At 38.8% G+C, this 14,863-nt stretch overlaps 1 protein-coding gene across 1 annotated transcript in view; it reads left to right on the top strand.

Annotated features, from left to right (window-relative positions):
- LOC138098087 (hornerin-like) overlaps positions 1-14,344 on the top strand; it is a 63,364-nt gene extending 49,020 nt beyond the window's left edge. Inside the window, exons 6-7 of the mRNA XM_068994335.1 lie at positions 2,691-2,756; positions 14,124-14,344. Of these exons, the coding sequence (XP_068850436.1) occupies positions 2,691-2,756; positions 14,124-14,344 (287 nt within the window). The remainder of the gene's footprint in view (positions 1-2,690; positions 2,757-14,123) is intronic.
- The last annotated feature ends 519 nt before the right edge of the window (positions 14,345-14,863 follow it).

Below are 14,863 nucleotides of genomic sequence, written 5' to 3' on the forward strand. Positions count from 1 at the left end.
CTTGCTACTCCCTTTAGCTGTAATGCTTCTCTTGTCCTCCTCTTATAGGAGAGCAACTATCTTCATTTTAATCAACTTAAATAGCCATCTCCTCAAGAAACTTTTCTTTATCTTTCTTCTAACTATGACTGCTTTATTACTTTCATGGATTTTAAGCAATTTTTCCTCTTTGGACCCCTTTCTCTACTAAAATTAAAATTTATACTTTAGAGTTGAATTGTTATAAAACTGAATTTAATAATATATTAAAATATCTTTCTACCTAACCTAAAAGCTTACTGTTTTAAAAGAAATTAAAATATTTTCATAGACCCCTAAAATTATTGTGGGTCCTAAGCACTGTATCTTTATGCCAATTGGATATGAGATTCCTGACCTCAAGAGTTAGAATTGGTTATTTGTGCTATTATTTCTCTTATCTCTCACTGAAAAACAAATAACATAAACAACTGTAATAATCTTTTCTAGATAGCTATCAGCCCCTTAAATACAGGGTACTTGACTAAAAAAAAAAAGAAATTGAGAAAATCTAGTCATACTTTAGGCAATGCTGAAAAATCAAGTGGAAATGTTGGTGTGCCAAGAGTCCCCCTCTACTTCAATCTACTTCAACAAGACCACCATTGATGAGGAAATCTACGTGGTTAACAACAATAGGATAGAACAAAAACCAATATTGTGGTTAACAATAATAGAATCATTTATCTCATGAAGTCACACTTTAAGGACTTTGTAGCCTTCAGTCTCAGCAATTCTTCTGGACATATGGTAGTTTAGAGTCATAAGTGACTTTTTTATATTTGCAATAAGCAGAAATTATAAACAATATGCCAGAGTGGTTCACCTTCTGAACCCATCAGTCTAGTAGACTACGCGAAACTTCTGGCCCCACAGCTAAGTCACACACATTATTCTGGGCCCTCCCCCAGCTACACCTGGGTGAGAAGGGTGTGATACAGCTGGAGCTACTCGACACCTATAATTATGAAGATTATCAGCCAAACATCTGCCTAATCTACAGTGTGTAGGTGGTGGATTATGATGGATGAATAACCAAGAAATTTGCAAGGGGGAACTAACGTCCAAGTTGATAAAAAAAAAAGTGGGTGCAGAGCAGGTAGAGGGGTCTTCAGGTGCTGGAAGTTCAATGAGATTCCTCATTACCCAGAACAAGTATTGACCTTCAGGAGAAGGATTTTAAGAATGGAAGTTGCCCAAAGTTCAGGAATCAGTATTAGGTCACCTGTTCTGCTAGTCTGGCTTTGATCCCTCTCAGTAGTGATAATCAGGTCTCTGCCTGATTCCTGGTCCTTTGGTGTCCCATGTGAGGACATTGTTTTTCTGCCTTTTCTGCTTCCAAAATTAAAATCTTGGTCTGAAATAGGAGCCCTAAAATCCTGCTACCCACTAACTGATATTGTTGATCGCAATTCCCCATCACTTACCCATCTAAGTCTCCTGTTCCTAGGTTCTCCATCACTGAGTTCTGTCCACCAGTCAGACCCTACTGTATTGAGACTGCCCCTCTTCCTCTCTAACCTGTCTGCCCACAATGGCAAAACTCGAACCTATTGCCCTTGTTCTTTGCCTTCCCTCAACCTCTGTATCCAATGCATTGTCAAGCTCTAATTCTGAAATGTCTCCTCCCTTCAATCCTACTGCCAACACCTTAGTTTGAAATATCATTATCTCCCTTCTTTTTCACAAAATGGTTGCATCCTTGCCTATATCAATCTCAACTTACCATCCATAATCTTAGTAGAGTTAATTTTACTAAATAAGAATTAGATCTTGACACATTTTTAGTTAAAAACTCTCCAGTTGCTATCCAATGTAAATAAGATAACATCACATGACTTACTATGACTTTTGAGGTCTTTCCATACAGACTTTCAAGGTTCATCTCCCCCTGCTCTTTTCCAAAAATATACATTCTTTAAAACTCAGCTCAAGTATCAAATCTTCTTCATCTCTCTAAAAGAGGATAAGCTAAAATGAACAAGAGAGAACTAAGTATCTTCTGCCCAGTAAGGAAACAGTCAGGAAATTGCAAAGGTAACCTATAGAATGAGAGAAAATATTTGTAAAACATTTATCTGACAAGGGGCTAGTATCAAAAATAAAGAACTCATACAACTTTATAGCAAAAATACCAAATAATCAAATTTAAAATTGGCAAAGGGACTAATGGAAATTTTTCTGGAAAAAGACAGGCAAATGGCCAATATATACATGAAAAGGTGTTCAGTCTCACTAACCATCAGCAAAATGTAAACCAAAACCACAGTGAGCTATATCACTTCACACCTGTTAGGATGGCTATTTTCAAAAACAAGAGATAACAAATGTTGGTGGTTGTTGAGAAAAGGGAAACCTTATACACTGCTGGTAGGAATGGAAATTGGTACAATCACTATAGAAAACAGTACAGTGATTTCTCAAAAAAACAAAAAACAGAACTATCAGCAATCCTACTTTGGGGTACACAGCTAAGAAAAGAAAATCAGAATCTCAGAGATATTTACAGCATTATTCACATCACCAAAATATGGAAACACCTTAAATGTTCTTCAACAGATGAGTGGATAAAGAAATTTTTATTCATATATAGATATATAACACATATAGTAAAATGTACATTCATATACATATATGAATATATATCATGTTGTTCACATGTCTGTTTTTAGATTATGAATTCTTTGAGGATGACAAGCATAACTTCTTCACTGATGCCACCATGGTAGGCATGACTGGTGAGTAGTCAGCTGGTGATATATATTTGTTGAATGAATGAATGATCCCTGAATGCTGTGACCTGTTCTTCATCTGAACTTCCCTCTGACATCTGCAAAAAAATTCCCTCCAGAATACATTCTAATCTATCTCTGCCTATAATATCCCTACATATAAAGGGAGCAGGTAAGAAGGGGAGTGGGTTTATTCCAAGTTCTAGCCCTTCCTATTCTTCCACATTCTCCTGGAATCACTGGTCTATGCTAGTCTCTGTCTCAACAGGTGACACTGGTGAAGTCTGGTCATAATAGCTATAAAGTCTCTGTCCTAGCTTGCTCCTAGATCCCTCTTTTTCAGTTTCCTAATGCTATACCACTCTGTCACCCAAACGCACTGTTTTTATGGAACATGGAATGGGGACAGGTCAATCCTTTAGTGCTGATACTAGTCATTGCCAATATGACCATTCTAAAGATCTTATAATCCCTTTGTTCATAACCATTCAAAAGCTAAGTCATGAAGCCTTTTTCCTTAACAACAATGAGGTAATCAGTTGCATTTTCTATCATCCTTTCTATTATTTTTTCTCTTCTTGTTTTTGTCCATAATTGTTAGAGAAAATTTTCATATAACACAGTACTGCATAGATGCTACTCCCTTCTCATCCAAGAAAGCTTATGGCCTTCTCTGGAGCTGTACATGAGAAATTGATTAAACCATTATGCTTTTCAGAAAAATAATGTCTTACGGATATAAGTGCTCCTGGGAAATATTTCCCCACCATTCCAAAGATCTGGCTTCCCAGGTGGTGTTAGTGGTAAAGTGTTAGTGCCTGCTAATGCAGGAGACATAAGAGACACAGGCTTGATCCCTGGGTTGGGAAGATCCCCTGGAGAAGGAAATAGCAACCTACTCTAGTATTCTTGCCTGGAGAATCCCATGGACAGAAAAGCCTGGTATACTATAGTCCACGGGGTCACAAAGAGTCAGATACAACTAAGTGACTTAGCACATTCAAAGGATTTGTCTTCAATCATTTCCACTGTGTCTGTCCCATACATATTCAAATTGTGTGTGTACGTGTGTTTATGTGTATGACCTGTATCTTTAGTAGCTGGAATCACATGAATTACACATACACATACACACACACACACACACACACACACACACACACACACCACACTTTTGCAATAGGATTCCTTCAGTTCAATTATTGATTTCCAATTTGTCAATTGGGCATGTAAAAAAACTGAGAGGCAATCCAGATTGGCATAAAATGTCTTGTGTACATCTAGAAAAAACTCTTTCTCACTCTCATCCCCCTTCTCTTCCTTTCTCTCTCTATTTCTCTCTCTGTCTCTCTCTCTCACACATACACACACACACACATATACACAATTGAAGAAGAACCTGAAGTCACGGAAGACCACTTGACTTTTTCCTTGTGATCAGCACTACTTTTTTTCACTATTGTCCTGGTAAATACCAGCTATGAATAGAGGTGTTCCTGCCAGATATTTCTCCACCACAAGATAGCTAAGTAGGAATATAACCTACAATATGCCAAGGAACCCAGGAGAATATTCAACCTGGAAAAATTCTACCCCAAAAAACAGCACCTCCCAGGAAATGACTACAACTCCAATAGGAAATCATTTAACCACAAATTCCTCCCCTTCACTCCTACAGCCTCAGTCACACATCTCAAAGGACTGCTCCCTTGAATCGTGACAGCTTGACCCACATCAGCAGCCTACAGGCCATATGGCAGCATAATGCCCTTCCATCCCATTGGATAGGAAAAGGGAGGGACAGCCACAAATGAATGATTGCAACTGAAATCCTATAATTTCTGATTTGTCAATAATGCTTGACATTTGGGGAGCTTTCTTCACAACTTGGGCTTCCCAGGTGGCTCAGTGGTAAAGAATCTGCCTGTCAATGCAGGAAACACACAAGATGCAGGTTCAGTCCCTGGGTGGGGAAGATCCCCTGGAGGAGGAAATGGCACCCCACTCCAGTATTCTTGCCTGGAGAATTCCTTGGACAGAGGAGCCTAGTGGGCTACAGTCCATGGGATCACAAAGTGTTGGATATGAGTCAGACTTAGCACTTCATACCTTAACAAATCCTGGCAGCCATGCGATGTAACTGTGGACACCTAAAATGCCTCTGAAACCATTTCATTGTCTGGTTAACACTGAGGTGAAGAGTAAGGTCTCTCTGAGGATAGAGAAGACACCTTACATCTTGGAGTTTACTATACCATGGTCAGTGATTTTAAAGGTTTAAAAGGAAAATTCTTTGGGATTATAAAAGTAAAAAGCTAATATGTAAGAGAGATCAGGTGTGTTAGCAGGAAGCAGAATATGGAAGCATATTCCATATATATAGAGTGTAGTGGAAATTCCACTATAAAGTGGCATTGATAGTTCTGTTACCCCTGCAGTGGTAAACCACACTGATCAGTAGTAAACTGCACTCAGGCCATCTGAGTTGAGCTGAATCAAGTCAGGCAAAGCAATTTACCTGAATCATAGAATCACAACTCTCAGTTTGAAAGAGGGATTTATCAAACATCCACCCAAATATTCCTCTACTCAACAACCCTCAAAATTAACCCTATCTCCAGTAATAGATGCAGATGCAAAGTGCATTTGGAGTGAAAAATCTGAGTTGGAGGCCCAAGTCCTGAATTGTTGCTTTAAAAGGCATGTAGCATTGGACCTCCTAACGGTCAACCACAGAACAAAGAGCCTAGACTAACTGAATGCCAACAACTCATCCAATTCAACATTCTCTAGGCAGTGACAGGGAACTGTCTCCAAACCATCTTATTTTCATGCTTGGACAATTCTATTAAAATGTCCTTTCTTATTTAAAGCCAAAATACACTTTCTTATGTTTTCTACCCATTTATCTGAGCGTTTATACAACCCAATTATCAGAGCTTCCCATATATTTGAAAGCAAATATTCTATTTCCACAACTTGCATCTCATGCCATTCCCTTTACCACCCATCTGGTCAATCACCCTACTTACTTGATTCAGAACACACAACAAGTTGACAACATCCCTGTTGAGAAGTTGGGGTCAGAACTAAAGAAAAAGCTATAGAAACAATCTGACAAGTACCAAGTGAAGAACAGCACCACTTATTTTGCTCCAGTTAATGTGCTTCTTTTAATGTAGCCTAAACATTTGGGGCCACTACATCTCACTGCCACTGCCACAGTATCCCCTCTCTTACTCATGGCTTATACCTTGTCCTTGTAAAGTTTAATTTAGAACCAAAGTCAGAATTTTACTCACTGTGCTGCTAGCATCTCCAGCCTTTGGCCTGCAGGAGCAGAACTAAACCCACCCAGGACCCTGTAGTTGAAATCTTGGCCCATCAGCTGAAAGATGGTGGGATTTGTCTTGTACAAAGGCCTTTGCTGCTTCCTTTTTTCTCTATCCAACCTACTCTGGTCAGTTGTGGTATTAACTCTGTCCTCAGTTTGAAGCTCAGTCCTCAGTTTGTCTCTTTCTGGGCTTCCTTGGTGGCTCAGTGGTAAAGAATTTGCCTGCCAATGCAGGAGATGCAGGATCAATCCCTGGTCAAGGAAGATTCCCTTGGAGAAGGAAATGGCAACCTACTGCAGTATTCTTGCCTGGGAAATCCCATGGCCCAGGGAGCCTCACAGGCTGTAGTCCATGGGGTCACAGAGAGTTGGATACAACTTAGCAACTAAACAAAACATTTTTATTAGATTTGAGCTATTGGTGCGACACAATACAATGTCCTTGAAACTTCACTCTGTCCTAAAAAATATCTGCCATTTGCACATATTTTCATCCAAGTTATTGATAAGAATATAATTATCATAACATAGTCAAGAAAACAGTGCAGGAGCCGACTACCAGGTCTGCCCTCTATGGATAGGAAATTGAAAGATTTGTGTCCTCTGGTCACTAAAACATCAGAGCCCAGATTGCCCCACTCTTGCCACTCTTCTGATCCCACTTTCCTCAGCTCACTCACACTGCTGCCCCTGCAATGAAGTCCAAGGTTGAGTTCACCCAGGATGTAGGACACTTTGAGAGAAACACTGTTTTAAAACACCAAAATACAAAAATGGCTTTGTGGGGGGAGATTCACACACCCAGAGCAATGTGTTACACTGGAAATAATGTGGGAGTTGGAGTCTGAATGTCCTGGGATTGAATCTTGGTTCTGTAACCTACTCGCTGGGTAATCTTGGGCGCTGCATTACTATCAGTTCCCTCATCTCAAAATTACAGATAATAATAATGACCTCACAGGATTGTTCTGAGGATTAGGAGGAATGTGTGTAAAACCTTAGCACATTCTTGGCACATAATGAATGGCCATGCAACATTGATTTTAACTATTATTATAGCCTAGTAAGAGAGAGACAAAAAGTTCTTGACAAAAAGACAATTAAGCCCAAAAGAAAAGAGGAGAAAATGAAGACTTGTGTTCGGTGGATGTTAACTAAATGTTCCACAAAAGAAAAGAAAGAATTGGTGGTCTCATAAGGTTAAAAATGAGGTCTCTGAACAAAGTATTAAAACTCAGGCATATTTCTACCTCCTTGACAAGATCAACTTCACCCTATCCCCAACCCACCCTGCACTTCTGTTTTGATCATGTCTTAGGAACTATATGGGTCTAAGAACACAAAAAGTGAGTCAAGATCCAGTCGACCATGTGAGAAGAGACACAAAATTGGGACACAATTTTGTGCAGACACAAAAATAAATCATTAAAATATCACCAGTGGTATAAGAGAGAGAAATACAGAGTATGTGAAGGAACAATGATCTATCTGGAGATGTAAGGTGAGGCTTTATAAAGGAGGTGGTGATTCTGGAGAGGCTTAAAGGATGAAAAGAAGCTAAGGGTGAGGGACTCCCCAGTAGTAAGGACAGCATGTAGAGAATCTGAATAGTGCTGTACCATTAAAAGGTCATGCATGCAATAAATGCTGGAGAGGGTGTGGAGAAAAGGGAACCCTCCTACACTGTTGGTGGGAATGCAAACTAGTACAGCCACTATGGAGAACAGTATGGAGATTCCTTAAAAAATTGCAAATAGAACTACCTTATGACCCAGCAATCCCACTGCTGGGCATACACACCGAGGAAACCAGAATTGAAAGAGACACATGTACCCCAATGTTCATTGCAGCACTGTTTATAATAGCCAGGACATGGAAACAACCTAGATGTTCATCAGCAGATGAATGGATAAGAAAGCTGTGGTACATATACACAATGGAGTATTACTCAGCCATTAAAAAGAATTCATTTGAATCAGTTCTGCTGAGATGGATGAAACTGGAGCTGATTATACAGAGTGAAGTAAGCCAGAAAGAAAAACACCAATACAGTATACTAACACATAGATATGGAATTTAGAAAGATGGCAATGACGACCCTGTATGCAAGACAGCAAAAAAGACACAGATGTGTATAACGGACTTTAGGACTCAGAGGGAGAGGGAGAGGGTGGGATGATTTGGGAGAATGGCATTCTAACATGTATACTATCATGTAAGAATCGAATCGCCAGTCTATGTCTGACGCAGGATACAGCATGCTTGGGGCTGGTGCATGGGGATGACCCAGAGAGATGTTATGGGGAGGGAGGTGGGAGGGGGGTTCATGTTTGGGAACGCATGTAAGAATTAAAGGTTTTAAAATTAAAAAAAAAAAAGGTCATGCAAGGAATGTGGATCAGTCTAGAGCGACTTTCCCATAAAATAAGGTGATCAGAGAAGCTGCTTAAAAGATACAGATTCATTCCTACTGTGAGGAGGCTTATACATCAAGTAAAGAAATTTGGAATTCTCTAGGCAAGCAGCAGCCACCAGAAAGAGTGAAAAGGGTAAAAGACGAATCCAGCAGGCTATTAGTAGGGGGGCTGGTTATGGTACTTTTTACTAATGTCCAACTGAAAGATGGTGAGGTCCAGAACTAAAATTGCCATGCTGGAGATAGAGGATAGGCCTGTATATTAAGAACATAATACAAGTCTAGGGAGAAGTGATATGTCAAGTATGACGTGAGCATAAGGGCTTAAGACAGAGAGAAACAGAAAAAGACTTTATGTGGCTTTAGATACTCAGTGGATGGACCAATACATGGACCTCTGGAGGATAGTATATTTTGGCATAAGGCATGAAAATGAGTTCAGTTTTGAACAGTATGGACTGAGGTAACTAGGGGACATCCAAGTGGAAATATAGTTTAGAAATTAAGAGAGGCCAAGGATAGGCATTCCCTGTATAGTTATGAGGTCAACGAGAAAAGCCACAGCTTATCCCACAGGAAGAGTAAGTAGAACATGTCTCTGGTACCCCAATTAACAACCTTGAAAACAAGACTAATGATTCTTACCTAATAAGTTCATGTCAGCTTCTAGTGATCACTGCTTCTAACTCAAGAGCCCACTTTCTTGCTTTTTTGAAAAATCAAAATTAAATATGCCTATCTTCTCTGTGTTCACTATACTTTGTAGAAGATCAACATTCATCATGGCAAGTTCTCTCAGGATTCAGAGATGGAATTTATTAATAAAAGGGACCTGTAGATAGGTGCTTGTAACACTGGCTTAAATATAACCCAAATTTAATTTTTTCAAAAATGTATAGTCTACTTTTCCTCTAGAGACAAGGATAAGGAAGCACACTAATCTGTAGATATTCATCAAGCATCTACCTTTCAAAGTGGGGGTACCAACAACAAAACCCAGAATGTGTGGACCCTGCACACAAACAGCCTGTGCTAGCCAAAGGGAATCTTCCATGAAAGCTACAGTATGCATGGGAATGATGTAAACCTAAATTGTAACTTGGTAAAACAAGTACAGATGAGTACGTGAGCAAGTTGGGAAGTAAACAGGTCTCTGGAGAAATCAAGGTGGAGATATGGGTGGATCAGAGTTTGGTTAGGAATGAATCAGACCATCCTACAGAAGATGGCTCCTCCCTAGATGGACCTGCTATAAAAAGGCGATGATCCCAGACTTCAGCACCCAGCAAGCTCCTCCGGGCTACAATCTCCTTGCTCTTCTGGTGAAGGAAGGAAGTAAGTAAGATGGACTAAATCTCACCTTGTCTACTTGTTCTTAAGCAAAGTGGAGATCTCAATGTATGTGTGGTCTGAGGCCAAAAGTTCTGGATGTTTGGGGTTTTCTGTTTTAAGTGGCAATGTTACTAAAAGTTCACTTTGATATAGAACAAAAACGAGGGCATAAATTTGCTTTTCACAAGGCTACTCTCTTAATATTGCTGGATTACCTATTTATCCATTCATTGAATAAATACATCTTAACTACCTTCTATTTGCCATATGCTGCTCTTGGCTGATTATGTGGCAGTGAACAATGTAAACTTAGTAGGGGGATACATTCAGTAAACAAGAAATAAATGAAAATTTTGAATAGAGATAAGTACAATGAAGAAAATAAGACAGTGATATAGTAATGTAATAGGAGGATAGTACTTGAGATTGGAGGGTTAGAAAAGGCCTCTCTGGGGAATTATCTTTTGAGCAGAGATCTTAATGACAGAAGAAACAAGTCAAGGCAAAAAAGAGGATTCTAAAGCAAGAGTAAACTTGCTTTAAAAGAAAAAAGAAGATAGTGTGCCTAGAGCATGAGTAAAAGAGGAACAGTGGTCTATGGTGAGTCACAGAGCTAAATGGGTAGGCCATGTAAAGAGGGGCAGAGTGGAGTCTGCACATTATCTGAAGTAGATGAGGAGCCATTGGAGAGTATTAAGCAGGAAGAATAACAAGATCATTCTGAGCGTCTATGTGGAAAATAGGATCATAGGCAATGGTGGGAGCAAGGAGATGGACTGCATTTTCAACTTCATCAGAGATGAAGGGGTAATAGAAATAGTGAGACATCACTCTTTGTTCAAACCTAAATCTAGAAGCTATGCATGTCTCCATTCTCTCCTTCACACCAGATTCACCACCCTGACCAGCTAACTCTGACTGCTATACATGCCAATCCATCTGTCTTCCTGTCTACCACTTCCATCCTAGTCTAGGCTATCCTTCACTCTCACCTCTATTATATGAAAATACCACAATGTATTTAGTCATTTTTTTATCGATAGTTATTGGGTTGTTTCCATTTGCAGAGGTATTATAAATAATACAGCTATGAACATTTTTGTACGTGATTTTTGGTTACAAACGCATATCGATTTCTACTGGGAATATTCTTAGGAGTAAACTGCTGATCTTGCATGCTAAGTTGCTTCAGTCACGTCTCCTCTTCTTAACTTTTTTGAATAAATTAAATTTTTATCAGCTAATTTTCCTCATAGAAAAGAAAGTGTTAGCACTCAATCATGTCCAACTCTTTGCGACTCCATGGACTGGAGCCCACCAGGCTCCTCTGTCCATGGGATTCTCCAGGTGAGAATACTAGAGTGGGTTGCCATCCCCTTCTCCAAGGGATCTTTCCAACCCAGGAATCAAACCCAGGTCTCCTGCACTGTAGGCAGATTCTTTACCATCTGAGCTATCAGGGAAGCCCAACTAGTTTATTAATTATATATTCTACTACTCTTTTCATGCTCACCCTAAAGATGACAGTATATATAATTGACTTATTAGAGAATATCATAAAAAATATTTTAACCACTACCTACCCCCAAAATTCAAGCATTCTATAATAGTTGAATTTCACTTGATCCTTATGTAGTATTATCTAATACTGTTATACATTTTAATTCTTTCCATCTCATATCCTGAAGATACCATTATTGTTATTATTTTTATTCAATCAATCTCCATTTAGATTTCCCCACACATTTACTCTTTTAATTATTCTTCATTCTTTCCCACTTCCCTGTGCTTCCAACTAGGATCACATTTTAACATTTCCTTCATAGCAGATCTATTTGCTTGAAAATATCCTTACTGATTTTTTTTTTCATGAATACTCTCACTGGGTATAGAATTCTAGATTAGAACTAATTTTCCTACAGAAAGATGATGAGAATATTTTCTGGCTTCTATTGTTTCTTTTGAAAATTCATCTGTCAGACTTACTGCTAGATGAGCCTCTGAGGGACTATAAATATAAAAGAAGCTTAGGAGTGAATCTCAAGAAATATCAACATCAGGGGCCAAAAGAGGAGACTAAGAGAAAGTGAGTAGTGAGGCTGAAGGAGAAACAAGAAAATGTCAGGTCTTTTTAAAGGAGGGTGTAGCAAGCGGCATCAAATGATACTGATATGTCAAGCAATTTGTGAAATGAAAATGGATAGGTGGATTTGGTAGGGTGAAGGGAATTTTTTAGCTTCATGAAAAGTTTTGGTGACTTTTGGAGAAAGAAAGAAAATTTGAGTTAAAAAACTAAGAAGTGAAGAAAGAAAATATGGGCATATATTTTGAGTGATTTTGCTACAAAAAAGAAAATATAAATCAGGTGGTGCCTCAAGGATTATGTGGGACAGCAGGAGAGGGTGTTCAATAAGAGACATATCAGCATGAATATATGCTGAAGGGAATTATCCAGTAGAGAAAGATAAATTGATGACGCATGGAAATGGATAACTGAAAAAAGAGTTTGAACAGTCAAGAGAGAGAGTCAGGTCCACTGCCAAAATAAAGGATAGAAGTACAAAGAGTTAATCTATCTGTGTAACAGCAGTGAGGGTTAAGCTATATGGATACAAATGCAATAGGTTGGATGATCAGACATTGCCAAAAATGAAGGAATTATTTTGTCACAGATCCAAAGTTCTCAGTATATAAAATGGAATTCTGCAGGCAAGAATATTGGAGTGGGAGGCCACTCGCTTCTCCATGGGATCTTCCTGACCCAGAGACTGAACCTGGGTCTCTCGCATTGCAGGCAGATTCTTTACTGTCTGAGCCACCAGAGAAGCCCCTCAAATCAAGGATATATCCTCAAATAAAGGAAAATAAGAAGCTATTGGAGCTTCCCCAGTGTATATAACAAAAAGTAGGTTAAGGAATAGAGGGAGTGACAAAGGAACACTGAGAGAGATTAAACATAATCGCTAACCAAGGAAAAGAGTAAAGTGAATTTATAAAACATAAACAGACAGTGAGATCAAAGAATTATTGAAGTCAGAGTGTAAGAGGAAGTCAGTGTGCAATTCTGAAGACTAAGATTTTGGAGATACTGTAATTATAATCAAGTTCAAGGTTCAATACTATCATAAATAACAAAGAATGAAAATCTCTTAAATCTTAGGGGTGTTATTTCATAAGAAGCATGTAACTTTATTTTAATTCAACATTTAGAATCTATTTTTTGATCTGCAATCTTATTCCTACTATATGTACTGTAATGAATGATAAAATTGTATGTAATTCTACTCATTTTTTATTTTCCTTACCCAGCCTTTACTGTGTCAGGTCTTTCCTGGCCTGAAAATTGTGTTTTTTATTCCACTTTTCCCTCTAATGTTTAAAAAGTTATAAATTCTACTCTGTCAGGGTTTCCAATAAACTAATCAAAATTACATGTGTAACCATGTCAAAGACTGATCATCACCTATTTCTTCTTATCAAACAAGGCAAGGTTCATAAATGCTTTCTGTGTGACTAATATGGCTATGACTTACACATTGTTGTTTCCTATACTATTTTAGTTTGTCTGTTTTCATAAAATAACATAATTGTCATTTTATAATAAACTTTATGTAGTATTATTATAGGATAAATGCTTATTTAGATTTACTGATAATGCTTGGGAGCTTCTTTGCTTCCTTAAAGAGATAAAATGACATTGCTTATATGCTATTACTTAAGAGGAAAAAAAACCAAAGTTTACTCTAATCCTGAAAATAAAAATCATGCTATACAATGAAAAATGCTGAAAACCTCATGAATTATTCAGGAAAAAAAAAAAAACTAGGCCAAAACTCACTGAGTGCTGGGCCATTTGGCAAACTGACTTACAGCAAATGGTCCCTCAACACACTAATCATTTTTGAAAGCAGCTTTTAGAAAGCTGATTTTCAGCAAATTTGTGTCAACAAAATTTATATTAGCTGATGTTAGTGTCCTTCTATAAACTTCTAATAATAAATTGTCAGATGAGCATTACATACTTATCTACATCACACTGAGGTCTGTGACAATATACTGATCCAGCCATTAGAGTATTCATGGACAAGAAATTGGTAGTCTTAGTAATTGAATAAAACAATACTAATTTTACAATACAAAAGATAGAACTATTTCCTCTTTTGTCTTTATCTCAATATTAAAGCTGTCCAAATAGGTGTAGATCTTAAAATTGTGGAAATTAATTATAATAACAGTAACAACACAAAAAAGAAAAGAACTGGGTTAAATTATATTTTCTTTTCTTTTACAGAAGTTGAAAAACACATAAGATGGCTACTCTGGAAAGAAACAACTTTCCCAACACGGAAACAGAATCAAGCACTACACAAAGAAATGGACACCACCATGCCCAATCAGAAGACAGCTCCAGACGCTCTGGAACTGGCTATGAACAAACCTCCAATGGATCTGGACACAACAGAAACAGAGATTCCAGTGTTAATGAGGCCAATGAAGGCGAAGGATATTTAGGAGATGTAGGGAGGCATTCTGTGAACACTCAAGGAAGGTCCGGATCCACTTCAAGGAACCAACGTGGGTCTTCCCATGGCCAGGCAGGTGACACATCTAGGCGCTCAGAGGCACGTTATGGGCAGGGGGACACACATAGGCAGAGAGAATTTGTCCACGGAGACTCTGGATCAAGAACTTCCCACGGACAGGGGAGTCGCCATGAACAATCGAGAGACAGCTCCAGACGCTCTGAGACTGGCCACGGACAAAGTTCCACTGGATTTGGAAGCAGGAGACACAGGGAATCCAGTGTTAGTCAGGCCAGTGACAGCGAAAGATATGCAGGAGATGAAGGCAGGCGTTCCGTGACCACCCAAGGAAGGTCCGGATCCACTTCAAGGAACCAACGTGGATCTTCCCATGGCCAGTCAGGAGACACATCTAGGCGCTCAGAGTCACGTCATGGGCAGGCAGACAGCCATAGGCAGAGAGAATCTATCCACGGAGACTCTAGATCCAGAACTTCCCACGGACAGG

This window comes from Capricornis sumatraensis, chromosome 2 (genome assembly GCF_032405125.1).
Source record: "Capricornis sumatraensis isolate serow.1 chromosome 2, serow.2, whole genome shotgun sequence".
NCBI lineage: Eukaryota > Metazoa > Chordata > Mammalia > Artiodactyla > Bovidae > Capricornis > Capricornis sumatraensis.